The sequence below is a fragment of the Prionailurus bengalensis genome, chromosome E3 (genome assembly GCF_016509475.1).
Source record: "Prionailurus bengalensis isolate Pbe53 chromosome E3, Fcat_Pben_1.1_paternal_pri, whole genome shotgun sequence".
NCBI classification, from domain to species: domain Eukaryota; kingdom Metazoa; phylum Chordata; class Mammalia; order Carnivora; family Felidae; genus Prionailurus; species Prionailurus bengalensis.
In genome coordinates this window covers 8,309,380-8,336,415 of record NC_057357.1, presented here as the reverse complement: position 1 = coordinate 8,336,415, position 27,036 = coordinate 8,309,380, and the positions used below count along the sequence as shown (strand labels likewise).

Genomic DNA, 27,036 nt, shown 5'->3' with positions numbered 1-27,036 from the left:
ATTCAACAAGCATGTCTGAGCGTCCACTGAGGGTGGCGCCCACACCTGGCACTGCGGGGCTAAAGGAGCACAAAGAGTGGGGCGTGACTGTCTGCCTTCTTCCAGAATAGCCTGTACTGTGCTGAGACTCTGTGCCCCCTCAGTGGGCCAGGGCACCCTCTGGAGCAGGGCATTCGTAATAGCTCTCTCGTCCCTTCATTGCCATTATTCCAGGTAGGCCTTCAGTAAAAGCTGGCCGGGGAGACAAACTCCTAAAGAGGCATTCTCTTAAAGGGCATCCTGAGTAAGTCCTGCTTCTGGGGTGGACATGTCCACTCTTACATCACCCAAGACATTGTTCCCATCTTGCTCCTCCCATCGGCTCCCCAGCCCTTTCCTGCCGCCCGCTGTTCCCAGCTGTTCTGAACTTGGACCCCTGGCCCAGGCATCTCCAGGGCCATACCTGTCGAGTTGCCACAAGGTTGGGCCAAGACGTAGGTGCATCTGCCCATGAAGTTGAAGTGTCTTCCATCAAAGGTGAGATAGTGCGGGTCTCCGTAGACGGCGCAGGTGGCGGTGCCTGCTGGGGAGGAGGAGGGTGGGGGGCACAGGCAGCGGGCTGCTGCCACTGCTCCAAGCAGCACCTCACCCACCCAGTGGCATGCCCCAGCTCCTCTGGTCAAGGGACCCTGGTGTCACACCCACTCTGACCAGCTGGCTGGCAGGGTAGCGTGCAGGGAGGGGCTCACCGTAGGGTTGGCATCCGTAGTGGCCGTTCTTCAGCTGGCACACCGTGTGAGTCCCACACTGAGAGATCTGGCACTCCATCCGACTGCCAGGCCTGCAGCGGCAACGTTCTGTGCAGTTGGAGCTGAACCACTCTGCCCCAGGCTGGGAGCAGGGGGTCCGGAGTTAGACACTATAGCTCTTGGGGTCCTTCCCCCTTCACCACCACACCTGCAGACCTAACTTGGCACATACTCTTCCTCTTCCCACGGCCCTGCCAGATAGCCCTGCTCATCACAGGACATTTGCACGTGCTTCCCTCTTGTCCTGGAATGCTCTTCCCCCTCCTTTCTAGATCATTTTTATGTAACCAGCTCAAGGGTCACTACTTTCTCAGGAAGACTTCTCAGACTCCCTGACGAGGTCACCCTCACAGCTTTGGGTACCTTTCCTTCCCAGGACTTACCACAACTGTACTTTCATATTAATTCCTGTGATTGTTTGATTGCAAGCACTCTGTGAGGGACCGTGGCTCTTTACTCACTATCAGAGCCGCAATACATAGTACAGTGCTTGGCAGGAGCTCTCATCCAAGAAACCTTTGCTGTTGGGGCACCTGGATGACTCAGTCAGTTAAGCTTCCTACTCCTAGTTTTGGCTCAGGTCATGACTTTATGGTTTGTGAGTTCAAGCCCCGCATTGGTCTCTTTGCTGACAGTGGAGAGCCTGCTTGAGATTCTCTCTCCTTCTCTCTCTGCCCCTGCCCCCCCCCCCCCACAATAAATAAACAATAAAGAAAAAGAAACCTATGCTGTGTCATAGTGAACCAAGATCCAATGTATCCCGCGGAATCTAAGAGCATTAGGAGAGCAAGGACCATGCCCTGTTTGGGATGGCCCCAATTCCAGGAGGGTGGAAAGGACTTAAGAAACGTTCCTTGAATGCATAAATGAATGTATAAGAAATGCATCCATGACTCCAGGGGCAGGCAAGAAATGCTTAATGCTAATGGTTGTGATAGATCTTTCTGAGGCTGAAACTAATCCTAACACTGACACAGGGACACCCAGGAGACTAGTTAAAGGGAGGAGGGGGAGAAAGTGGTCCTCAAAGAGGCAGATAGGAACTCAGATGATCCATGGGGAAGAACACCTGAAGCTGAGACAAGCCACTGGACACTAGTGAAGAGCTTAATGCACTTTTTTTTTCTTTTTTCAACGTTTATTTTTTATTTTTGGGACAGAGAGAGACAGAGCATGAACGGGGGAGGGGCAGAGAGAGAGGGAGACACAGAATCGGAAACAGGCTCCAGGCTCTGAGCCATCAGCCCAGAGCCTGACGCGGGGCTCGAACTCACGGACCGCGAGATTGCGACCTGGCTGAAGTCGGACGCTTAACCCACTGCGCCATCCAGGCGCCCCTGCACTTTTTTTTTTTTTAAGTAGCCTCCACGCCCAACGTGGGCTTGAACTCACAACCCTGGGATCAAGAGTCACACACTCTACCAGCTGCGCCAGACAGATGCCCCTAGCTTAATGCACTCATAATAGGTTGTATATGATATTTACCATAATTAGCTAATAATAGTAACATTTATTAAGTACTTGGCCTGTGTTCAGACCTAATTTCAGCTTCACAACAGCCTTATGAGGTAGGTAGAAATTATTGTGTACACATTTCGTAGACACAGACACAGATCTGAAGAGATAGAGACACTTGCCCAAGGTCACCCAGCAAGTGAATGCTGGAGCCCAGATTTAAAAAAAAAAAATTTTTTTTTAATGTTTATGTACTTTTGAGAGAGACAGAGACAGAATGCAAGCAGGGGAGGGGTGGAGAGAGAGGGAGGCAGAGAATCCAAGGCAGGCTCCAGGCTCTGAGCTGTCAGCACAGAGCCAGATGCAGGGCTCAAACCCAAGAACCGTGAGATCATGACCTGAACCAAAGTCAGACACTTAACTGACTGAGCCACGCAGGTGCCCCTGCTGGAGCCCAGATTTAAAGGCTCTGTCCAATACAGTGGCTACCAGCCACATGTGGCCATCGAGCTCTTGAAACGTGGCTGGCTCAAATTGAGATATGCCGTAAGTATAATATACACACTGGATTTTAAAGAATTAGTATGGAGGGGGGAGGGAATATAAATGATCTCATTAATAATTATTAGTTACATGTTGAAATGAGAATATTTGAGATTGACTACATTACTGGAATTAATTTAACCTGTTTCTTTTTACTTTTTAAAAATGTGGCTATTAGGAAATGTGAAATAAAGCATGAGGCTTGTGTGCTATTTCTTCTGGACAGCGCTGGCTCAGAGCCTGTGCTCACGTGGAACCTTCCCAGGGGGGCCACCAATTAGGGGAGACAAGAACAGTCACTCCTCTGTTTTGACAGGATATACAAGTTCCTTTGGAAGAAGATTCTGGAATGTTGTGTTCTGCCTTGAACACGCCTGAAGTTCTACTCAGCATCTGGGCTCCCTGTACATGCAGGGACCCCCCTGGCTTTCCTCAGGATGGAGATGAGGGCCTTGGACCACTAGGTTGGCCCAGTGTCTCATGCATGGGGCCACGGGATTATGGAATGTTCTGCACAGCCTAGCCTAGCTGAGCCAAAGTGAGTACTCAGCACATATTTATTGTAGGAACAGAGATGACCATCAAAAGCCATATTGGGAATGAATGACTCCAATATTGCATAACCTCTGCTTGTGAGCTGGCCCCTTGGGACTATCCCATGGGGAAAGTCATCTCGTCTTGGGAGCAGATGGAGCCAGAACCCAGGTGTTCCACTCACAATCTCCCTCGGGGGCTCTGGGCACCCCAGCGGCCTTACCTTATAGTAATTGTTGTTGTAGAAGCAATTGCAGGACGAGGCATTGATGCAGAGGGATCCCCGAAACAAGAAGCCAGAATTGCAGACACAGCCAGGTTTGCAGGGGGGCCCACAGTTGGGCTTGGGTCTCTCACAGGATGCTGGGCAGGTGCAGCGCTCATAGTGGGCATTTGGGGGACACCTCGCTGAGAGGAAAACAGCCTGCATCAAGCCTTCACTCCACCGCTTTTTTCAGGGAGACTTCCTGTTCTCCTACACCCCCACACTCAAGTTCTCTACAAAGTAAGTCCATAATTTAGCCATAAAGAGGAGTGAAGATCCCCCATATGGATGGACTTGAATTTCTACAACATGGAAGAACCTTGAAAACATGATGTGGAGGGAAAGAAGCCAGTCCAAAAGACCACATAGTACATCATGCTCCATGTGTGCAATGTCTAAAAGAGGCAAATCCGCAGAGACAGGAAGTTGATTAGTGGTTGCCAGGGCTCGGGGCATGGTGGGGGTTTGTGGAGAATGTGGAGTGACTGCTAACGGGTTTCTTTTTGGGGTGATAAAAATGTTCCAGAATTAGAAACTGATGTTTGCACAACGTTGTGAGTATACGAAAACCAGTGAATTGCAAACTTTAAAAGGATGCATCTTATACTATATGAATTATATCTCTATAAAAAGGAAGGCGTGTGGCATGCGACTGGCCCAGTCGGTGGAGCATGCAACTCTTGATCTCAGGGTTGTGAGTTAGAGCCCCACGTTGGGTGTAGAGATTACTTAAAAATAGAATCTTAAAAAAAAAAAAAAAAAAAAAAGATGCTGTAAGTTCGGGACTTGACTCCCAACAACCTCCACCCCACCCGTGCTCTGCTTCCCTCTTGGTCGGGGTGGTCCTCATTTTTTCAAAAGTTAACATGTCGCATTCATCTCTCTTCTAAGACTGCAGTTTTCTATCAGAAGCATTCATTTATCTAATTCTCTCTCCTACTCATGATCTCTTACTTTCTGCTGTCGGTTCGATGCTGTGTCACATACCTGGAGTGCGTCCAGGGGTTGTAGCGGTCGTGGAGGTACTTGGAGCAGTGGAAGGCATCACCAAGACTGTTGGCTCGATGGGTACAAGTGTTGGGCTGGGCTGGGGTATTGTAGGAACTGTGTGCCATTCAGTGGCAAAAGTAGATATTTTTGTGGGGATGGTGGGGTTTTTTGTAGGGACAGTGGGTTTTTCAGTAAGGATGGTGGTTTTTTCTGTGGGGACGGTAGGCCTTCCAGTAGGGACAGTGGTCTTTTCAGTGAGGACAGTGGATTTTTCTGCGGGGATGGTGGTCTTTTCGGTAGGGGTGGTAGGCCTTTCAGTGGGGACAGGGGGTTTTTCAGTGGAGACAGTGGTCTTTTCAGTGGGGACAGTGGGTTTTTCTGTGGGGATGGTAGGCCTTTCAGTAAGGATGGTGGGTTTTTCTGTGGGAAGTGTAGGTTTTTCTGTGTGGATGGTGGGTTTTTCTGTGGGGATGGTGGGCCTTTCAGTGGGGACAGTGGGTTTTTCTGTGGGAACTGTAGACCTTTCAGTGGGGATGGTGGGTTTTTCTGTGGGAAGGGTGGGTTTTTCTGTGGGAAGGGTAGGTTTTTCTGTGTGGATGGTAGGTTTTTCTGTGGGAAGGATAGGTTTTTCTGTGGGGATGGTGGGCCTTTCAATGGAGACAGTGGGTTTTTCTGTAGGAACTGTGGGCCTTTCAGTGGGGATGGTGGGTTTTTCTTTAGGAAGGGTAGGTTTTTCTGTGGGGATGGTGGTCTTTTCAGTAGGGGTGGTGGGTTTCTCTGTGGGAAGGGAAGGTTTTTCTGTGTGGATGGTGGGTTTTTCTGTGGGAAGGGTAGATTTTTCTGTGGGCACTGTGGGCCTTTCAGTGGGGACGGTGGGTGTTTCTTTAGGAAGGGTAGGTTTTTCTGTGGAGATGGTGGTCTTTTCAGTAGGGGTGGTGGGTTTCTCTGTGGGAAGGGTAGATTTTTCTGTGGGAATGGTGGGCCTTTCAGTGGGCATAGTGGGTTTTTCTGTGGGGACAGTGGACCTTTCAGTGTGGATGGTGGTCCTTTCAGTGTGGACAGTAGGTCTTTCTGTGTGGACAGTGGGCTTTTCTGTGGAGATATTGGGCTTTTCAGGGGGTATAGTGGACTTTTTAGTGGGGATGGTAGGTTTTCCAGTGGAGACGGTGGGCTCTTTGGGAAGGACAGTGGTCTCTTTAGAGGGCACAATGGTCTCTTCAGAGGGGATAGTGGTCTCTTCAGTGGGGACAGTGGGTTTTTTAGTGGGAATAGTGGGCTTTTCTGTTGGGACTATGGGCTTTACTGTGGTGACAGTGGGTTTTTCTGTGAGGGCCATAGGTTTTATTTGGGGTGTCATAGGTTTTTCTGTGGGGGTCATGGGTTTTTCTGTGGGGGCCATGGGTTTTTCTGTGGGGGCCATGGGTTTTTCTGTGGGGACAGTGGATATTTCACTGGGGACAATGGGTTTTTCTGTGACAACCATGGTTTTTTCTGTGAGGACAGTGGGTTTTTCTGTGGGGGCCGTAGTTTTTTTTGTGGGGGGAATAGATATTTTGGGGAGGTTCATAGGTATTCCTGTGGGGGCCATGGGTTTTTCTGTGGGGACAGTGGATATTTCACTGGGGACAGTGGGTTTTTCTGTGGTGGTCATAGGTTTTTCTTTGGGGACTGTAGGTTTTTCTGTGGGAGTCCTAGGTTTTTCTGTGGAGACAAGGGTTTCAGAAGGGCCAGTGGGGGGAACTGGAGATTTGGAAGGAAGCACTGTTGGCATAGTTCCTGCAAAGAAAAAACAAACAAACAAACAAACAAACAAACAAACCCTGGAGTTTAGTCGAAATCAGACCACCGCCCTCTTCACTCACTTCCAATTGGAGTGAGTGGCCTCAAAGGGTAATTTATTCACACCTCTCCTTCTACTCCCAACCCCAACCTTCACTCAACAAACACTGCTCCTAATATATATCAGACGTCATGCCAGATACAAACGACACAACATGAATAGGATGTGGGTCCTCCCTTCAGGATCGCCATCTACTGGGTAAGGAATTCTGGATCTAGCCACAGAAATTCACTGCATCAAAGTCCCATGCGCACACGCGAGCATCCTGATGTCACCGAGAAGGCAGAATGTAGAACACAAAGCAGTGTGAAAATACAAGCACAGGAGAGAACTTGATTTTCAGCCATCTGACAGATGGTCATCCCAGAGCACCGCCCCCTTTCCGGGGCCTTGAGTTTTGTTTTACCTCTACAAGTCCCGTGATTGATCAAGATAAAACCCACAGCGACAACAAAGGCAGTGTTGGTCCCTCTGATGGCCTCCAATATCAGCTGAAGGGAATGAGGACAGAGAAGAGAGAAGTCCAACTGAATCCATGGCACCTCAAGGATTCTCCCAGACAGCCTGTCCTCTGCCAAAAGGTCACCTTGTTCTAGGCTCAACAGTCCAACTCTGCCCTCACTCCTTTTCAGGATGCAGATATCCCTCTCAGGGACACTGAGTTCACCTCTGCTCTGCTCCCTTTCCAGCGTCCCATCTCCTCAGCCCTGACTGTCCCCGGGTACTATGTCCCCCTCACCGGGCCCCACACAGGGCCCACTCTGTCTCTCACCTGCATGGGCTGTTGATGCCCCGAAGGGATAGTGACGGAGGTGTTCAGCCAGTCGGGGCTCTGAGACCCAACGCGGTGCCAGAGAGAAGTCGGGAAACTGCCTGCGGGACTCTCCAGCAGGAGACTGAGTTTAGCGCCCTCTCCTAGGCCGTACATGTGGTAAGCAAACTCCACACAGATCGCACTCGGGGCACAGAAGGGCCGGCTCACCAGTCTGCAAGACTGGCCTGCCTCAGAGAACTTGTCAGCCTCGACATAGATATAGCGACCTTCTGGGCAAAAGAAGGGCAAGATGACAACCCCCACCCCCACCCCGAGGACACTCTCGTGTTGTTTTCTCCAGCAACACCTCGCAAACGAGGGTTTGACGCGAACACCCAAACTCCCCACGCTGTAAGCGGGTTTTTTTTTTTTTCCTACTTGTTTTGGACTTCTAACTGAAGAAGGTAGGATCAGAAAGAAAGGGAAAACCAAACGAGCAACCCAGATTCCTTTGCTGGCTGCACCAGTAAATGTCTTAACTGAAAATGAGGTTGTGGATTTTGAAGGCTCGGGCTCAGTGAAGTGAGTTGCCTGGATTTTCTGGCGGTTTCAGTGACCCCACAGGCAGGAGAATCTTCAACCCGTTCGATTTCTGTCATCTCCCCAGCTCGGACCCATGGTGGCTTCCCAATAAACACCTGCCGGCTGACCGTCGCCACCTACAATACCTTCTCCCAGGAATCCTACCAGCCAACTCCCCAGCTGGGAGAGGATTCAGTAATTCGTTGGCTTGGGAGATCCTCAATCTCCTCACCTCCATTAAGGGAACCTCCAAAAGCGCCTGTACCCTGCATGTGCATATTTTTACTTCCCCGGGTCCAGTGTCCACCATCCCCTGATGCCTGGGCCCAGTCACAGAAGGGATGGGCATCGTCGTCAAAGTCACACTGAGGAAAGCTCTCTAGGGGGTCAAAATGGGAGATGTGAGAAATTTGGGCCATGCCCTCTATTTCTCCCCAATCTTGCCCTCCCACCCCCCACCCCCACTGCCCGTTTTGATGATCTGGTGGAGGCCCTGCTCCTCCCAGGGCCTTGCTCTCACCCCCACAGGGAGCAATGCTGATCGCATCCACTGCCACAGCTGGCTCTGGGGTCTCTCCAAACACACCCACCACAGTGAACTGAAGAGAGAGAGAAAGGGGACTGGGAGTGAAAAAAGAGCCCAAATGCCCAAACCACCCCCCACCATCTAATTTTACTCTATTCAGGAACCCAGACACCCTGCTCCCAGCGCCCAGACCCTCACTCCACTTCAATATCAGAAGTGCCTACCCTGTGCAAGGGGTCCTGACCTTTGCTCCTCTGTACCTGAATTTCTCCCTGGGCTGTGTAATTGACAGTGACAGGCTGCCAGTTGGGTCCAGGTTGTCCTGAGAAGAGAGTGTGTTTCCTGATGCTGCCTGCAAATGAAAGGAATCAGAGAGAGAATTGACTTATTAAGGGGACTGAAAATGACCTCAAACCTGTACTCAGGGGGTGCCTGGGTAGCTCCGTGGGTTAAGCGTCTGACTTTGGCTCAGGTCATGATCTCACGGTCTGTGAGCTCGAGCCTCACGTCGGGCTCTGTGCTGACAGCTCAGAGCCTGGAGCCTGCTTCACATTCTGTGTCTCCCTCTTTCTCTGTCCCTTCCTTGCTCACGCTCTGTCTCTCTCTGTCTCTCAAAAATAAACAATTTTTAAATTAGGAAAAAAAATCCTATACTCAGAAAGAAGAATAGCTAAGGGAATACTGGGAGTCTATCCCCCTCTCCCAAATGCAAGCACATCCTTCTCTCTCACTCTCCTGGTACTTTTATCTGTTTTTCTAGAAGCCAGCACTCTCCCAGCTTCCCAGTTCTACTCCACACAATAAGCTTGCATATATCCTAGATTTCCCTAGAAATATGGGATGCCCCATATTTTCCTGTCAATTCAACCCTGGGAGACGAGATAAGCATAAATCCTGCAAATGCCAGTCTCACCCAAGACAGAAGCATAGACGGCGAGGGCTGCACCAGGTGACTGGCCATAGAGGATGTAGTGGAAAGAGAGGCTCAAACAGCCAGAGGACTGGCTCAGGGGGCTCAGGAGGACAGATTTCTGCCGCGGTTTTGCATTCTTGGGGTCCAGGAGCATGTAGAAGCCACCTATAAAGTAAGAGGCCAGTTAGGTGGGGTGGCTGAAATGGAGGGATAGGACCCTGTGACCGCAGGGGTCCCGGGCCTGGGAAGCCCCAACAGCTGCCTAGGATCGGCCAGCGATGAGGTGGGCCTCCATCTGTCCGAGGCCTTCGAACTTTCCAGAAATGCTTGGCAAGACTGGTTAAGGGCGCAGGCACCACCATATGAAACGCAGCATCCTCTCCGAAGCAGCAGCCAGAACCTTGTCCTTTGGGTTGTGACGCTTTAAGTCCCCCAGGGTCATATCCTCTTCCTTTTCTGGACCCACGGGACAGAGCTGATTCACACAAACTGGTGAGAGAGAACTGGTCTGACGCCTAGAAGCCGGCATCTTCCCACCCCACCCCCTCCAGCAGTTCAAGCAGCCAATCAACCTAGACTTCGCCCCGTGACGCAACTGGTAGCCGGGGAAAAAAGTTCGGCTGCGCAGGCGCGCTCCGTCTTGACTCCCGAGCGGTCCTGCCTGGTGAGCGCGCACGCACCAGGCCTGGAAAGGCGGCCTGCGGGAGACAGAAAAGAGGGCAAAAGGGGAGGGAAGAGAAAAGAGAGGAAACATCAGGGAAGGAGGAGGTAAGGGGAAGGAGGGAAGTGGTAAATGGTGAAAGAAAACGCCAGGAGGGCGCTAATGGGATAGCTGGTTGGTGGAAAGGAGAAGTGGGAGTAAAAGAAAAGAGGGAAAAATAGAAGGAAGCAAGCTGGAAAAAGGAGGAGAGAGAAAATGGAAACAACAACCAACATTTACTGAAACTACTGGGGCTCGGCTTGGGGGTGCTGATACTGGGGGGCGGGGGTGATGCGGAGATGGGCTGGCCCTGCCCTGATCTCCAGGGCTTCGGAAGGGAAGGGGAGGTTCTCCGGGTCTTTCTAGAAGGAGGACCTCCGGCAGCAGGAACAGCAAGAAAGCGCAGAGGAAGGAGATCTTGCATTTGGAGTGAGCAGAAAGGGCTTCTGGGCGCTGGGGGCAGACGGAGAGGAAAAGGACAGAAAAATGAAGGGAGAGGATTGAGAATGGAGAAATGCAAGGGGCGAGAGAACAAAGAAGAGAATTTAGAAAAGAAATCAGGGAGCGGGGTTCTCATGTTTGACCTGCACAGCTTGGCCTGCGTGGCTGTGCTCTGTGAGGCCTGGAGAGGCACGTTGTGTGGAGAAGACAGGAAGAGAGGTAGCTGCTGTGGGCGAGAGAAAAGGAGCAGAGAGGCACAGGGAAGGCAGGAAGGAAGGAAGGAAGCAAGGAAGGGAGGGGGGTGGGGGAGAAAGTAGAAAGGGGGATGGAAGGGAGGGGAGATGGTGGGAAAGAAGCTACGGATAGACATGGATGCAATGGAAGAGGAAACGTATTGCCTGGCTTATTACAAAAGCCTTGTAACTATATACATATGTATATGTTTATTTTAGAGAGAGAGCACGCACGCGTGCACGAGTGGGGGAGGGGCAGAGAGAGAGGGAGGCAGAGCATCCGAAGCAGACTCCAGGCTCAGAGCTGTCAGCACAGAGCCCGACACAGGGCTCAAACTCACGAACCATGAGATCACGACCTGAGCCGAAGTCGGACATTTAACCAACTGAGCCACCCAGCTGCCCTATTGCAAAAGCTTTCTAAATGGCCTCTCTGCATCTGCCTTTGGCCGTTCCCTTCAGCGTATTCTCAATGCAAAAACAAAAACAAAAAAACCCCAAGTGATCCTTTTAAACATAAGGCAGATTTAGTCACTCCTCTGCTCCAAATCCTGCAAAGGCTCCCCATCCACATCCACATAGAATCAAAGCCACAGTCCCGACCATGGCCTTCAAGGCCCCAAGTCATCAGCCCTGCCTAGGACTGCTCTAAGCTCCTCTTCTCTATCCTCGCTAGGTGGCCTCTTGTATCTCAGCACCTCCCCTACCTCCTAGCTCACTGCTACCTCAGGACCTTTGCATGGCTGGCCCCTCTGCTTAGAATGTTCTTCCCCTCTATATGTTCACTCCGTCACTCCTTCACTTGCTTCGAGTTTATGCTCGAATATGACCTGAATGAGACCTACCCTGACACCTTGTTTAAAACTCACAACACCCCCCGCCTTAACTCCTGCACTCCCAATCCCCTCATTTTGTTTGACTTTCATTTTTCAATAGTCCTGCTATAACTATATAATTTATTTCTTGTTTTAGGAACCATCTTCCTCTCACCCCCTGCCACTCCTAGTCTGTTTTGTAAGCTGATGTATCTCAAGGGCCTGGGACAGCACCTGGCACATCACAGGCACTCAGTAGGTACTTGTTGAATGAATGGATGAACGAATGAATGAAGAATGCATGAATGAATGGTGCCAGGGAAGGGAGGTGAGGAGTAGGCTGTGTTGGGTCTGCCCGGTGGAGTTTGTGGGATGGCAGTGGGGGATGCTGGGGTGTGGAGTTTGCTTTCTGCTGAGTAACTTGCGCTCAGCGAGGTTTGAGGTTGCTGGGGCTTACATCCCATGGCAGTTACTGTGCGGTAGTCAGGCAAACATCGTAAACTCCTGCAGAGGTCACTAGAAGCCCACAAAGTCAAAGGACGGAAGTGTGGTCATTCCTTACCACCAGGGCTAGAGAAATCGTCCTCGGGCCCCACTTTCAGCACCCCGGACGACCCCTTCTTCTGGACCCACTTGGCCCCAGAGGCTGTCGGGATCCAGCTCCAGCCACAGAGATCATTTGGAATGTCAAAGCTGCACATTTGCATCATGCAGACTGAGGGGAGAAAGAGCGGGATGGGGAGGGAGGGAGGATTTAGCTTGTTCTAGAAGGATGCAGCTCTCAAAAGTATGCCCCAGTGTGGGCATACTCAGAATTCTGAGTCCCAATACCGTGGGAGCCAATTCTGAGTCAGAATACTGTGAGCCACGGTGGGCTTTGGAGCCAGATACAATTCCACTCCTCAACAGCTTGTTCCTGGGACATGTTACAGAACCTGCCCAAGCCTCAGTTTCCTCATCTATAACTGGGAACGACAGCACCCGCCTATCTTACTTTAGATCATTTGTGGAGAGCCACTAGTACAATCCTGTGCCCAGTAAGTGTTAATTACTTGGACTCAGCTTCTGGAATTTTCCTTCACTTGAGTTTGCTCCCCTTGAATCTCTATATGTCAGCTTAGAGGGCTGATTCCGGATGGATCTGGGGGAACAGCTGGAGTGACCAGACATCCAGTTTTGCGCAGGGACTGAGGCATCCCTGAGACGCAGGGCTTTCTGTGCAAGAATGGGGACAGTTCAGGGCAATCCGGACTTGGTTGGTCACTCTCGGAAGGTTATTACCATGACTGTGTTCAAAGGGAACCTCTCCTTAGGTGTAGGTGCTTCAGGATTCAAAGGTGTGAGGTGTGGAAGTAGAGGGAAGCCAGAGCTGGGCGGATGGTGGAGGCAGAGAGAGAAGGAGGGACAGGGGCTCACTCCGATTGCAGGAGCCCCTATGGATGGAGATGGCATCCAGAGCGATGTCCAGGTAAGCCGTGCTGCCCCTCACTCCTTCAAACATCACCTGTGGGAGGAAGGAGGGGACCACGCAGCCTGTAAACTCCTTTGCCTCAGCCCCCACTTTTCCTGCCTGAATTCGGGTGGCCCGGCCCTGGCGCCCCCTCCTTGTCCCGGCCCCTCCTGCCCCCACCCACCCAGATTCGCCCTGGGGCCCAAGGCTCTGCCCTCTGCCTCACCCTCACCTGACTGGGCAGGGCAAGGCCCATAGGCACGGTGACAGCGGTGGGAATCCAGGAGGGGCTCTGGGTGTTAGTATGTTTCCAGAGCAGGCTGGGGCGCTTCTTCTTGGTGTCCCTGAGCAGCAGTAGTTTGAGCTCGGCGCCCCACGAAAGCCCAAACAGGTGGTAGGCGAAGTGCACGCAGAGGGGGCCTTGCTCCCATATGGGGGGGCTGCGTAGGCGGGCCACCCCGCCCCGGTGGAAGGTGCTTGATGCCATGTGCAGGTAGTAGCCCTCTGCGGGAGGCAGAGCCCAGGATGATGAGGAGGCCCTCCCAGCCTTGAGGGCTGCCCTCCCACCCCCTTCCCAGAGCCCAGGCGTCCACTTCCGGCTGCCTCCCTTCTCCCTGCACCCGCGTCTGCCCGTGCCTACCTCCTAGCTGTCTCCCTAAACCTTAGGCTTCCTTACCTCCGTTGGGGTAGTCCCCGGGGGGACCCGTACTGCCGGTGGGGGAGGGTCCACTGGCTCGAGTCCAGTCCCCGTCATCTGTGGACCCTTGGGTCCAATCACAGAGGGGGTTGGAGTTATCCTCAAAGTCACACTGAGTGAGAACAGCTGGGAAGAAAGGGCCGCTCTGAGGCCAGAGGAGGGGAGAGGGCCAGCCCCAGAGCCAAACTGGGGGTCGGGGGTTAGCGGGATTGCTTAGCTTAGAGAAGGCAGCCACTATGTGGGTCCAGAGCACAGATTTGGAAAAGAGAATCTGAGAAATAAGAATCTCGTAGGAGAAATTCAGGGCGGGGTGGGGCAGGGCAGAATGACTTCTAGGACAGGGGTCGCACACTGAGGTCCAGGGGGTGGATTCATCTGGGCAGACAGGCTTTGTCTGGATGCATACATTTTGTTGTTGTTAATCTGAATATGAATCTTCTAGGTAGGGCTTGGACTCCACTCTTCCATGGTCCCTCCACCCTCTGTTCATCCAAGGACTGCCCTCCACACATCACTATGTGTTGATGCCATCGCCCAGCCCAGAGGGCCCTTGAGGTGGCCACCCTGCCCTGGGGAAGGACAAAGGTCTGAGTGGTGCTGGTTTCCAACTCACAGTTATCCCTAGAGTTGCGAGCAACTGGCTTCCATTCTGAAGGCTTCCCCTTCCTTGGGGTTGGAGAAGGGAAAAAAAAAAGTAATACTTGTCATCATCAAGAATCATAAGCCTCATCGGTCGTGAGCTTTCTGAGTGGTCCTTCATGAAGGATTTCTTGGTATTCATATTGCACCAAAGTGTAGGCAGCGAACATATATTTACTTGTCTTTAAGGTTTTCGAAAGGCCGGGCGCTTGGGTGGCTCAGTCGGTTGGGCGACTGACTTCGGCTCAAGTCATGATCTCACTGCTTGTGGGTTCGAGCTGCACATCAGGCTCTGTGCTGACAGCTCAGAGCCTGGAGCCTGCTTCAGATTCTGTGTCTCCTTCTCTCTCTATGACCCTCCCCAACTTGTGCTCTCTCTCTCAAAAAATAAACATTAAAAAAAAAAAAAAAGAAGGCCCCCAACCTCCTCACGTTAAATTCTCATCTATCTCCTAAAAATAAAATACAATAATGAGTGTCTCTCCGTGGAGCGCCTCACTGGTTCCCTCCGTGCCTCTGTGACCTGTGTTGGAGCCTCCCTGGAGGAGGAACCCGATCGTGTGTATGGCAGTTCTCAAGCAGTGCCTCGGTGTTTACACCTGGGGAAACCCCTTCCTTCGAGCTGAGGTCCTCTTGTGCTGAAGCCTAAGTTCTCCCCTTAGAGCGGGGACCCTGGGTCCCACGCTGCCCTAGCTACGTGCCACTGAACACACAGATGAATAACACAGGGATGGCCCCTCCTCGCCCTAGGAATAACGCAGAGAAGCTCACTGCGCCTCCCCAGATGGTGTAGGCCAAACGGAATAGCCCTTTGCCATACACGTACAAGTCCTACTTGCTCAAATCCCACAAAACAAGCTCCAGGACACCAAGCCATCTATCATTTCTTGCTGCCTCTACCGGAAGTCTCCTGTCTGCTGGGTTTGCCCTGGGTTTGGTCCGTTTCCTGAAGGCCCAGCCTCTCCTCTCGTCTCTTCTTGCTCTTTCTAACATCTGGGCTCTGTCCTCTGAGCTTCTCACACTCCTCAGTTCTAGGCGCTTGGGTCGTGGGGTTCTCCCCACTGTTCCTGTTCATCATCCCCTTCCTCCCCACGGCTGTGCCCTTCATCGTTACCCTTTTGCCCCCTCCAGCTTTGCGCCTCACTCTCCCCCAGAGTGACCCCAGATCACCCCCTGAGTCCCGCTTACCGGACAGGGGCAGGCATGTGGCCCTGGCCCCAGGCGGCCCCCACCAGCAGCACCAGAGTCCAGACTGGAGGAGCCATATGGGACCTCAGAGGCGGCTCTTAGGGAAGAGGGGAAGGCACAGTGAGCGCGGGCTACTTTATCTATCCCTGACCCTCCTCTCTTGACATCCTTCCAGGGATGCCATGAAAACCAGACAGAGAACACCAGAACGCTCTGGGAAATGAAAACTACAAGGGTGGAAATTTAAAATCCAGTGAAAGGAAATGAGATGAGAGCAGGAGAGAAGGACCAAGCGGTCCAGAACGTCTAGCATCCAACCAAAAGAGTTCAAATCAGAAAGAACAAAGGGAAAGAAAGGACTTCGGAAAAACCACACGAGAAGATTTCATAGGACTGAGCTACAAGTCTCTTGATGAAAAGGGGTCTCTTATGATGGGTGCAAAGACACCCATGGAAGGTCTGTCATGAGATTTCAGAGTATTGGGGGAGGAGGGGAGAGAAGACCCTAACCACTTCCAGATAGAAAGAAGCAGGTCACATACTAAGGATCAGGAATCAGCATGGCATCAGGCTTTTCAATAGCAACCAGGGGTTCTAAGAGGCTGTGGAACATTGTCTGCAGAATTCCAACAGGAAATCATTTCTAATCTAAAATTCCATAGCTGGCAACAATGGCAAAAACGACCGGCAGGTCATTACTGGCAAAGAATCGAAAAAGACAAGTCCCAGAGGAAGACATACCACCAGCCAGTAAGCATCGGAGAAGATGTCCTGCTTCACTAGCGATAAGGAAAATGCTAATCAAAACTACAGCTGTCACATTGACAACCATTTAAGAGATTGAAGGCATTGGGCATTGGCCAGGATGTGGGTAGACACACTCAAATACATTGATGCTAAGACTCTATGTTGGTGAAAACTTCTTCGAAGGTAATCTGAAACTCTCAAACTTCCTAACATGCACGTCTTTGACCCCACCTTACCTTTCCAAGCATCTTCCCACAGAAATACCTATTTGCACAAAATAGTAATAGAAATGCCTTTTTGCACAAAGCTGGGCACATCTTAAAGATGGTAATTGTGGCACTGATTAGAGTAGGAAAAAAAAATCGAGATTACCCAAACATTTGCCAGCAGAGATGCGGTTGGATCATAGTCAAGGACTATGTTTCACATAGAGGAATATTATGTACATATTAAAAAGAATGGCACTCCTCCAAAAGTTAAAAATAGAATTACCATAGGGCCCAGCAATTCCACTTTTGGCTGTATACCAAAAAGAATTGAACGCAAAGACGAAGAGATAGATAACCTGGTCACCCATGTTTATGGTGGCATTATTCACCATAGCCAAAAGGTGAAGGTGACCCAAAGTCCACAAAGCCAAAAAATATGGCACATACATACAATATCATTCAGCCTTTTTTTTAAATGTTTATTTTTAATTTTTTTTATTTTTTGAGAGAGACAGAGTGTGAACAAGGGAGAGGCAGAGAGAGGGAGACACAGAATCTGAAGCAAGCTCTAGGCTCCCAACTGTCAGCACAGAGCCCAACGCGGGGCTCGAACTCGCAAACTGCGAGATCATGACCTGAGCCGGGGTCGGATATTTAACCAGCTGAGCCACCCAAGCGCCCCTCATTCAGCCTTTAAAATGAAGGACATTCTCACACATGCTGCAACACTGAGGACATTATGCTAAGTGAAATAAGCCTGACACAGAAAGACAAATAGCATATGATTCTGCTCATAGGAGATGCCTACTGTAGTCAGACTCGTAGAGACAGAAAATAGAATGGTGGTTGACAGGAATAAGGAGTTTTTGTTTCATGGGGACAGAATTTCAGCTAGGGAAGATGTGAAGGTTGTGTGGATGGCCAGTGGTGATGATGTCACAATGCGAATGTACTTAATGCCACTGAACTGCACGCTTAAAAATGGTTAAGAAGAGGGGTGCCTGGCTGACTCAGTTGGAAGAGTGTGAGACTCTTGATCTTGGGGTCGTGAGTTCAAGCCCGATGTGGGGTACAGAGATAAATACATTTTAAAAAAACAAAAGAATTTTTTAAGAATTTGAATGGTTAAGATGACAAATTTTATGTTGAGTATGTTACCACAATCAAAAAATAATTTAAAAATATTAATTGATGTTATTACACTTTGTTAAAGTTTATTCCTGGCTTAAGGAAAAAATAAAGAATGGGGGTAGAGCTGTATGCTGTGATAGTGGAAAGGGATCCTGCGTATGTTATTAAGTGAAAGAGGCTGGAAGAGTCCAGAATGCACTCAACAGGAGGGATGAGCCACCTCTGGGAAGGGACGGAGGAGACCTTGCTGACACAAGTTTAGAGACTTTCTAAACCACAAAGAGGTGGTAATCAGACAAGATGGGAAGACACATCCAGGAAGGGAGAATGTTCTAAGCTTAGAGGGAGCATGACACTTTTTTGAAGAAAGGTGGGGTGGCGGCGGTGGGGGGGGGGGGCGGGCGGAGAGGCAGGGTCCCTGGCTTGGAGGACCTTGGATGCCATAGCTTTGAAGGGCCACTAAAAGTTTTTAAGCCACCAGGGTGACTTGATCCCACGTACATTCTCCAAAGGCTTCTGTGGCAGCCTCGGCAGATAAGGACCAAAGAGAGGCTGGTTGGAGCTGGAGAGACAGGAGAGGAGGCTTCGGAGGGTGAGGGATGGTGGTGCAGCTGGACAGTAACATTGAGACAGCAGGAGTGGGGAGAACTTTCCAGGAGCCAGGAACAGCGGTGCTTCTGGGCTAATCTAACCGCACCTCGTGTCCTCTTCATTACACAACTATTGTCCTCGTTTTCCATGTGTTGAAACTGAGCTCTTCGGAAATGAAGTCCACTGTCCGGCCCAAGAGCATGGCTCCGGCGGTCCCCACAGTGTGGCCTGCAGACTCCCACAGTTGTGTTGGGAGCATCCAGAGGAGGTCAGGACCCCACCCCCACCCCCACCCCAGCCAGAGCAGCTCTGCTTTGACCTGTTTCATAAATGGCAATCCTACATAAGACTGCAGCAGAAAGGTGGTTTTGCCCCTTTTGAAAAGGCTGTTGACTCCCACCGCACATACAGAGCCGTATCTAGGCTGGAGGGCTGGTCAGCAGCGAGCTGGCCTCTCCTGTCCAGACTTCCCATATCCTACCACACCCAGGTGTTTCTAAAAACCTTCAGTTTCACTCCCTTCACCTTGGCAGCCCCCCATTCCCTATCATCAAATCTATGCCCGGCGTGGCTCAGTCAGTAGAGCATCTGACTCTTGGTTTCAGCTCAGGTCATGATTTCATGGTTGTGGGATTGAGCCACATGTTGGGCTCTGTGTGGACAGCAAGGAGCCTGCTTGGGATTCTCTCTCCCTCTCTCTCTGCCCCTACCCCACTCATGAGCGTGTTCTCTCTCTCTCTCTCTCTCTCTCAAAATAAATAAACTGTAAAAACCTTAAAAAAAAAAATCTATGCCCAGGGGTACATCGAAGAGGGAAGTCCTAACCCCCTTAGCAGTCCTGGGGATTCCTGCCCACATGAACCCAAAGGGACTGTGTAGGGGTCCGATCTGGGGAGAGAGCAATCCTCTGCCCCTTTTCATCAAAGTGGGGGATGTAATGGATGCCCAGCCCAAACCCTGATCTACCCTTTCTCCATACCAGGTTAGGAGAGCAGTCAAGAGAGGGACAGCGCCAGGAAATGGTTAACCCGGGGAAGAGCAACAGAAGTCAATTGATCCACAGCCCCTCCTGGTTGGGCAATAAGTCCTCCGAGGGCTGCTTTTGCTGACCTCTCTTTGGCGCCACAGAGCTGGACAATCTCAGCTTCCAACCTGTCCGGGGGTGGGGGTTGGTTCACAAGTCAGGACAGGAAGGGCCGGCGATGTGGGAGGGAGCCCCCGGGCTCTGCATTTTGGGGAGTCATGAGTGCACAAGGACCCAGAGGGCTTGTGGCTTGACCAGCCTAGCAGCTGCAGGGATAGGTGTGAGAGACCCTGGCATGTAGAAACCCTGGGAACCACTCCAGAGAAGTAAAGCCGGTCTTGGCTTCACTGTGTTTCCTTGAACACTTTACTCACCCTCTCTGGTCCTTAGTGTGTGCTTCTGTAAAATGGAGAGACTAGCACGGCTAAATTTTGTTTTGTTTTGTTTTGTTTTGTTTTGTTTTGTTTTGTTTTGTTTTAAAGCAGGAATTGTGTGTGGGTCATGTAATTTTTTTCCTAATCAATTTTTAAAAATCAAGAAGAGAGAGTTCATGGACATTTGGGCATGACTCATATAAGTTGGGAAACCATACTCCTGCCTGCTTTTCTGTTGCCAGTAATCTTTCATAATGTCACAGCTGTATGATGGAATTTTAGAGGAATTAACCTTGACCAGCTAGGGAAAAAAAACACAAAAAACGTAGTTAACATTCAGCTCAGGTTGCAATGTCTAATGTTGCTAACTCAACTCCAGCAACACTTGTCTTCTTTGGTGAGAAGAGGATTCTGAGCAGTTCCAGGAACATCTTAGGTGACCTGTGAGCTGGGGTCAGGCAGGTGCATTTGGTCAGCCTGATGCTCAGGCCCAGGGAGAAGGTTTGGGCCAATAGGTGGCAGTCAAGGTGGGGTCTCCGGCTGCTGGAGGAGACTGAGTTGGCCTCCAGTGCTGGAGACTTGGGTCTTGGGAAGGGTGGGAGGTAACTTCTGCCCATCTAGGGAGGAAGGAGGAACCCCAGGCAGGGGATGGAGCAGGGAGGAGTTGATAGTGAGAGATGGATGGGCCTAAAGCCTCATTGACCCAGAAGTGCTCCCTCTCCTCCAGCTACTCCCTCTGCGCTCCTTTCCCTGTGGTCGCCGCTTGGGGCAGAAGAGGGAACCAGGGTCAGAGAACCTGGATCCTGGTCCTTATCTTCCTCTCAGTGTCTTACGGCCTGGGCACAGCCCATAATCTCTCTGAACCTTGGTTTCTTCCTCTGCAAAATGGAGATCCTCTACCGTCTCTGCCTTCCTCCCTCGGTTAGGAGAGCAAATAAGAAAATGCCCTGAGAAAGCACCTTGTAAATCGCAAAGCACTCTACAAACACAAGGCAGTGCCATTAAACAATTATGTAACCTAACCGGCTGACTCAGAACTGGGCTGTGCTGGCTCCTGTCCTGCCAGGAAGTCAGAGGAGCTGGCTGGCTGTCGTTTACCTGGTGGGACTTTAAGTTTTATTCTCCCCATCCGGCAAACGGGGATGATACTGAAGGTCCTCCTGTTTCGTGGATTGGTGGTGAGAATCACAGCAGGTCATGCCGGTGCCAGAATTTAATAAGTTGTGAATCATCATCATAATAGTACAGAAGAGAGTTCACACTCCCTGCCTGTGCCTGAAAAACATCTGGAATCTGGAGACACCCTCCCTCCTTGGGTATCTATGTTGCTTCGCAGGGACTTGAGCCTTCACCAGGTCCTTCCCATCGGGGCCTGTCCATACAGTGACCTACAAAGCCGGCTCTGTCCACGTCTATGAGCTCCTGTCTTTTTGTCTCCAGTGGGGAATGCCCGCTTTCTCGGAGGACACCTGGGCTCTGAGTGGCGCAGATGATCATTTCATGTTTTTCTAAGCACTCAGCACAGAAGCTGGCACCCAGTAGGTACTCCGTTAAGTGTGGAATAAATGAGTTATGTGGGGTTTTTTTTTACGTTTTTTTATTTTTGAGAGAGAGAGACAGACAGGCAGACAGAGTGGGGGAGGGGCAGAGAGAAAAAAGGAGAAAGAGACACAGAATCTGAAGGAAGCTCCAGGCTCCAAGCTGTCAGCACAGAGCCCGACGCAAGCCTTGAACTCACGAGCCATGAGATCAAGACCTGAGCCAATGTCAGATACTTAACCAACTGAGCCACTCAGGCACCCCATATGTTTTGAATGTTTTAACATACTGGCCCAGGTCATATAGTTGGGGTCCCTTAACTAGCTAGGTACCACATCAGGCTAAGATGTGCTTAGGGGTTGAGTCCTCAACCTTGTGTTCAGGTCCCAGCTGCCATTATTAGCTGCATTCCTTGGATTTCAGGACAACCCTCTTGACTTCAGTTCTGCCAGAGAGAAAGACAGATTCCTCCCTTCCTGATTCACAGCAGTGGAGCGAGAACCAGATGCCATCTGTGGAAACCGCAATGCAAACTTTTTTTAAAAAATTTTTTTTAACATTTATTTATTTTTGAGACAGAGACAGAGCATGAACGGGGGAGGGGCAGAGAGAGAGGGAGACACAGAATCGGAAGCAGGCTCCGGGCTCTGAGCCATCAGCCCAGAGCCCGACGCGGGGCTCGAACTCACGGACCATGAGATCGTGACCTGAGCCGAAGTCGGACGCTCAACCGACTGAGCCACCCAGGCGCCCCTGCAAACTTCTATTGAAATGTGCCAAGATCGGAGCCTTAAGGGTTCTTTTGCAGGCCAATTTGTTTAGCATTTCCTAGTGGGGCCTGAAGAGGGCACTGTACCCCAGGAGCTGGATTGGCCAGGTGAAAATTCTCCTTTGGATCCACCCCTCTGTGGATTCCTCCCACCCCTGCCCCCTTCACGCTCCTATACTTCACAAATACCCTCCAATCCTGCAACCTACCCCTAATTTTTCCTGCTGCAGATTGCAAAACTTCTCTCTCTTTTGCATATTTTCAGGGGTGCAGCCTGACTTCTCTGTTTTGTGATAGAAACAGAGAGACTGATCCTCCCATATATGTTAATGGCCGGGATCTGGATCCTGATGCAGTTTTGTGTCATCTTTTGCTGTCTGCACTGGTCTCTCCTGGGCGGTACTTTACAGCGGAAGCATTATGTCTGGGAAGGAATTTGAAGTTGATTGTCAGAGTAATGAGTAAAATTAGACGTAGGGATGGAGAGTGGAGGCCATTTGTTCTGTGTCCCATATCCCGGGGAAGCAGGGAGCAGGTAGGGATTCTGTGGAAGGAACAAGCAGAAGAGGGAAGGGGTCAGTGCTGGGGGAATTGGGGGTTCCTGTTGTCTTGACCTTGGCAGTGACTTTATTTCTTCATCTGTTCAATGGGAATGACAGTGGACACTTTCTCATAGAGTTGTGCAAGGAATCAAATGAAGTCGAGTAAGGGAACCACCTGGAAGAGCCATGCTCAGTGAGACCCTTGTCGGGGAAGGTGGCTCCTTCTGTGAGTTACAGGGTAGAGCATTAATAGTGACCATCCCCGGCAAGGAAAGAGGGCAGCGGGATTTAGAGGTGGCAAGGGCAGATACTGGGAATGTGGTTTTAGCCAAAGGCACCACAGAGAAGAAGTGAGAAATAATAAGGGTCTAGTATACAGGACTGGGAGCTGTCCCCAGCCACCAAAGGGACTCTTCCTCCTGGCTCCTGTTTCCTTGATGGCGGCTGTAACTCACTAAAGAGAGTTGCCAGCTGCCTACTGAGGAATAGCCTTGAATGGAGCCACCTTATTGACCAGCGTGGGCAGAGCTTGTGGCCTCAGGCCCAGTGGGGTCAAGAGGTCAGACAGGCCATGCGAGGCAGCACGTAGGGCCTGACCCCCTCCAGCTCTAGTTTCCCAGGACTGCTGCCTGCTGCCAGAGTGGGAGCAGGGCCAGGGAAGTGGGGCGCTCCAGGGGAAAACAGAAAAGCCAAGAGCCATGTTGTGGTTTCAGTTCTTGCCGGTGAGATTGAAAAATACACAAGATGTGGACCCACTGAGAGCCAGGGGCCAGCCCCCATCCCATCTCCCTGGCTCCCACCACCCTTCGTCCGGCGGGCTCTTACTATCATGGGAGTGCCCATGAGACCTGGAGAATTCATGGCTCGCCACCTAAATTCTCCGGTCCCTCCTATCCCTGCCTGATGGGTGCACGAAGAGGTATCGGCCCTCCACCTTGTCCCGGCATCATGGTTCGGCAGGGCACCCAGCAAGGCTCCATCCACAAGTTTTAGCTGATTTCCTCCAAATTCCTCCTGCTTCGGGGCCTCAGGCTGGCCCTGTGACATCCTTAGATCTGAGTTGCGCTCTGGACAGTTCCTCTGGCCCTTGCGATGTCACCACTGGCCGTGGAGTGTCCGTGGGACAGGCTGGTGCTGAGCTGATCACCCCCGACAGGGGTCAGGAGTGGTGGTGCAGAGGGCGTGGCACAGGCAGTGGTGGTAAGTGAGGTGGTGGACATGCCTGGGGTGGGAGCACCTGGTCACCTGTCTCCTCTTCGGCAGGCCTCCCCTGTGTACAGCGTCAGCTTTCCCCGCAGGAAGTTGGAGTAGATTCGGAAAAGTTTGCACAAAGTATCGACAGTGAATGTTCGGAGTGGAGCAGCAGAGGTTGCCTCTGGAAGGGAGGTGGCTTCCTTCTGCCAAAGAGAGAACAGAAGGTTACCGCAGTGCGGGGGCCCCTGGAGGGAGATGGGATTCAGGCTAGGATCGGAAGGGGGATGAGAGCCTCAGTATTTCTTGGCAGGGGTCCTTCTCCCATTTTACAGAAAGGGCAAAGAGAAGTGAGGCCCCCCCACCTACGCACCTGGGCTCCCAGTGCCCGAAGCAGGGAGGTGAGGCTGCGCAGGCTGCTGACGGCTTTATCCACATGCAGCTGCAGGGTCTCAGATGGCTGGGAGGAGTTGGCCAGCAAGGCCTGGCCCCGCAGGATGGCTTCTGAGAGCAGGGCGAGGCCCTGCCAGACTTCCACAGCCTGCTGCCCGACCTAAAGGGAGTGGACACTTGGAGTCAGCAGCCCAAGCCAGCCCCTCCGTCTCAGCAACCCCAGGCACCAAGCTGAGCAAATGAAGGCATGGAATCAGTTTTGTTGAATGAATGAATGAATGAATGAATGAATGAAGAAAGGAACAAATGAATGGACATACTGCATTCAGCCCTCACCTCCTTCTGTCATTCTCCCTCCCACCCCAACAGGTTCCCAAAATGAGGCTCCCCAAGAAGAAGGAAAACATAAACTCACGTCCATCCTCTTCCAGGTGTAGAAGTTGACCTTGGTGTCTGGCACAGTGATATTCTCACTGAAGCTGCAGCCTTCAGCACAGCCCATCTGAAATGCACGACCCCCGAGTCAGGCTCCCCGAGGGCTCCCCTCCACCATTGCCCCTTACCCAGCTTCCAGGTATGCATTGGGGGTACCACTTTTATCATTGTTACTGGGGGTTCTGGCTTCCCACCTCCCTGAACCAAGTGCCAGGAAGGGGCTCAGCTTCCTGGATCTTGGAGGACCCCCCCCCCCCGCCAGGACTCCTGAGAGTGAGTTCTGTGGAATGTTTTGTGGAGGGGGCCTCACCGTGACATTTTCGGCCTCCCTGGCCTCCAGAATGTACCTCTCCAGGACTCGGCTGTCACAGATGAGGCGAGGGGGGGCGCCCAGGACTGGGAGGCCCAGGGGAAGCAGCAGCAAAGATAGCAGAAGCAGCAGGGCAGGACATTCTAGAAAAGAGTGCCAGGCTGAGTGTGTTTGGAGGAGCAGGTTCACACATCCCGTTCCTCTGCCCCCAGCTTGTCGCTCCCACCCCGAACCTTCCCAGCGCTCGGGTTCTGCCTCCTTGGCCTTCATTCAATCCCCGCCGCCGCCGCGGTGAGCACACCCCACCCCCCAAACTACCGGCATCCCCTTCTCCCGGGCAAACTTCAATCCCGGTGTGACAGAGGCTTCCCCTCTCGCAGATCCCGGGGATTGCTCCAAGACCCAGGTATCAGCTTCCTCCCCACGCACGGAGCCGCCCCTCTTCCCCCCCCCCCCCCCCCCCCGAACCCGCAAACCGCGTCCCCGTGCCCGGGTCAGATTTCACCTTTTCCCGGCGGCTCCGGGAGCCCTGCCGGCACGTGGAGGCTGCCCCACCCCCCTTGCCCTTCCGGGGTCCTTGGCAAGTTGTCGGTCCTTGAACCCGGCCACCTCGGGGCCACTAGCCCCAGCGGTAAATTCCTGCTCAAACAGGGGCCCAGGCGGGCGGGGGCTCCTCCAGCCGGCGGGTACTCACCGCACGACCCCATCTCCGCGCCTCCCCCGGCCCCTCAGCGACCAGGGGCTCGGCCGGCGCCCTTGCCGGGAGCCCTCATCCCGGGAAGCGCGGCGGGGCAGGGCTGGCCTCAAGCCCTGAAGGAAGGGGCCACCGTCCGGGGGCCGCCGAGCCGGGGTCGCGCACAGCGAGCGCAGGACTGCTGGCCACGGTCCGCGAGGACTGGCGCGCGGCGACCGGTCGGGGTTGGCCCGGGGACTGCGGCTCGGCCGGGGGTCGGGGCTGTTATCAGCATGTGTGCGTGCGTGTGTGGGGGTGGGGGGCAGGCTGTGTGCGTGAGGGGTCGCCGGAGGTAGGGGCCAGAGGGGTCAGACCGGGGCAGGACGCCTGGGTCGGGGGTTCGCCGGGGCGGGAGCACAGCGGCCGCAGGCGCGGAGCGGGGCACCGGTCTGCGCGTCCGAGCCCGGGTTCTGGGAGGTGCCGCTGGGTGCGCACCCGCGGGAGGGGTGCCATTCTGGGAAAGGCTGGGGGCCTCCGACGCTCCCTGGGGGTGGGAGAGTGGGGCGTCCCGTTCTCGGGCCAAGGTTGGGGGGGGGGTTCAGAGCTAGGGGTGCCGGTTCCTGCGAGGCAGCTGGGTCTGGAGGCCGGGAAGGTGCTGGCAGAGGCGAGTTGCCTTCCTCTCACAATCCTGCTACTTCTAGAAGCCAGTATTTGTTCGTGGTCTGGAATTTTATGGGGGCACACGAAGCAAGAAATCTGGGGGTCTTCTCTCCCCACTCATCACTTTCCAGGACTCTGAAAACCCAGAAATGGAACTTTCAGGCACCTGGTATGTTGTGCAGGACAGGCCATGCACTTTGACATCCTTTTTGTTGTTTTTGTCTCTGACCTGTGATATAGGTTAGTCTGCGTGGCAGAATTCTTAAGAACTCTGAAATAGAGCTATCCCCCAGAATGATGGCTCTTCAGATTTGCAGCTCAGCCTTTGGGGCTTCTAGGAAGCATCCGGGCAAGCTGTCTAGAGCAGGAGTCCAAGGCTGGCTGGTCTCTCAAACCTTGGAAAGAGGTCTCAGTCCTGAGCCTCAGTGCCCTGACCTATCAAATGGGGCTGATGAAAGTCCCAGTCCCAAAGTCCTACAAATACAGATGGTTATATATATTCCTTCACATCCTTACCAGTTCTGTGATACTAAAGATATCTCATTCAAGCCATTGGTGCCTTCTTTTGTCAAGTCAGCTGACTTTTGCAAGACAAAAAGATGTGTTTGAGACCTTGCTCCTGCTTCCTGGAGTTTGTAGCTTACCATAGAGATAAGATGGGTACACAGGGCAGTGTGTGAGGACTGGAGTGTGTGGAGCCTAGGTGGAAAAGTTTGAAAGAGGCAGAGCTCACTGTTAGCTGGGGGAATCGTGGAAGATTTGATGCAGGAGGTGACTTGAGCTCAGCCTCGAAGGGAGGGTAGGATTTCCATGGGAAGAGATGTGAGGTGGGGGAAGAGGCTAGTACAGCAGGGGAGAAGGAAGATCCGGGATGGTCAGGCATGTCAGGGGGGAGGGTGTGGAAGGGAAAGGTGGACACAAGGCCAGAGGGCTGGTTTGGGAGGTGTCAAGTTGGGAAGGGCCTTGCATGCCACTCTAAAGAATGTGGATTTTGTTTGAAAAGAATGGGAAAGGAGCACCTGGGTGGCTCAGTCGGTTAAGCGTCCGACTTCGGCTCAGGTCATGATCTTGCAGTTTGTGAGTTCAAGCCCCGCG

The 27,036-nt window shown here is 52.3% G+C and overlaps 2 protein-coding genes and 1 long non-coding RNA gene across 5 annotated transcripts in view; 1 reads left to right on the top strand and 2 right to left on the bottom strand.

Moving 5' to 3' along the window:
* Positions 1-13,636, bottom strand: part of ZAN (zonadhesin) — a 36,045-nt gene extending 22,409 nt beyond the window's left edge. The window contains exons 1-14 of the mRNA XM_043559733.1: positions 13,506-13,636; positions 13,062-13,333; positions 12,796-12,883; positions 11,942-12,094; positions 9,191-9,355; positions 8,538-8,629; positions 8,272-8,350; positions 7,984-8,130; positions 7,188-7,459; positions 6,822-6,906; positions 4,573-6,351; positions 3,544-3,728; positions 729-870; positions 443-562 (exon numbers count right to left, since the gene is read on the bottom strand). Of these exons, the coding sequence (XP_043415668.1) occupies positions 443-562; positions 729-870; positions 3,544-3,728; positions 4,573-6,351; positions 6,822-6,906; positions 7,188-7,459; positions 7,984-8,130; positions 8,272-8,350; positions 8,538-8,629; positions 9,191-9,355; positions 11,942-12,094; positions 12,796-12,883; positions 13,062-13,316 (3,562 nt within the window). The 5' untranslated portion in view covers positions 13,317-13,333; positions 13,506-13,636. The remainder of the gene's footprint in view (positions 1-442; positions 563-728; positions 871-3,543; positions 3,729-4,572; positions 6,352-6,821; positions 6,907-7,187; positions 7,460-7,983; positions 8,131-8,271; positions 8,351-8,537; positions 8,630-9,190; positions 9,356-11,941; positions 12,095-12,795; positions 12,884-13,061; positions 13,334-13,505) is intronic.
* LOC122471302 lies at positions 9,812-25,590 on the top strand. 3 transcript variants are annotated; one of them, XR_006294164.1, is made up of 4 exons: positions 9,812-9,958; positions 11,537-11,638; positions 24,233-24,437; positions 24,821-25,590. It is a non-coding gene; the product is annotated as an uncharacterized LOC122471302 (long non-coding RNA). The 3 variants fall into 3 exon arrangements; XR_006294163.1 differs by having other exon boundaries at positions 9,813-9,958; positions 11,537-11,634; XR_006294165.1 differs by lacking the exon at positions 9,812-9,958 and adding an exon at positions 10,884-11,065 and having other exon boundaries at positions 11,537-11,634.
* EPO (erythropoietin) lies at positions 23,264-24,801 on the bottom strand. The gene is given in 5 exon segments (XM_043559735.1): positions 23,264-23,676; positions 23,844-24,023; positions 24,279-24,365; positions 24,609-24,780; positions 24,782-24,801. Coding segments are annotated over 5 exon segments (615 nt in total). The 3' UTR covers positions 23,264-23,520.
* Positions 25,591-27,036: the final 1,446 nt, after the last annotated feature.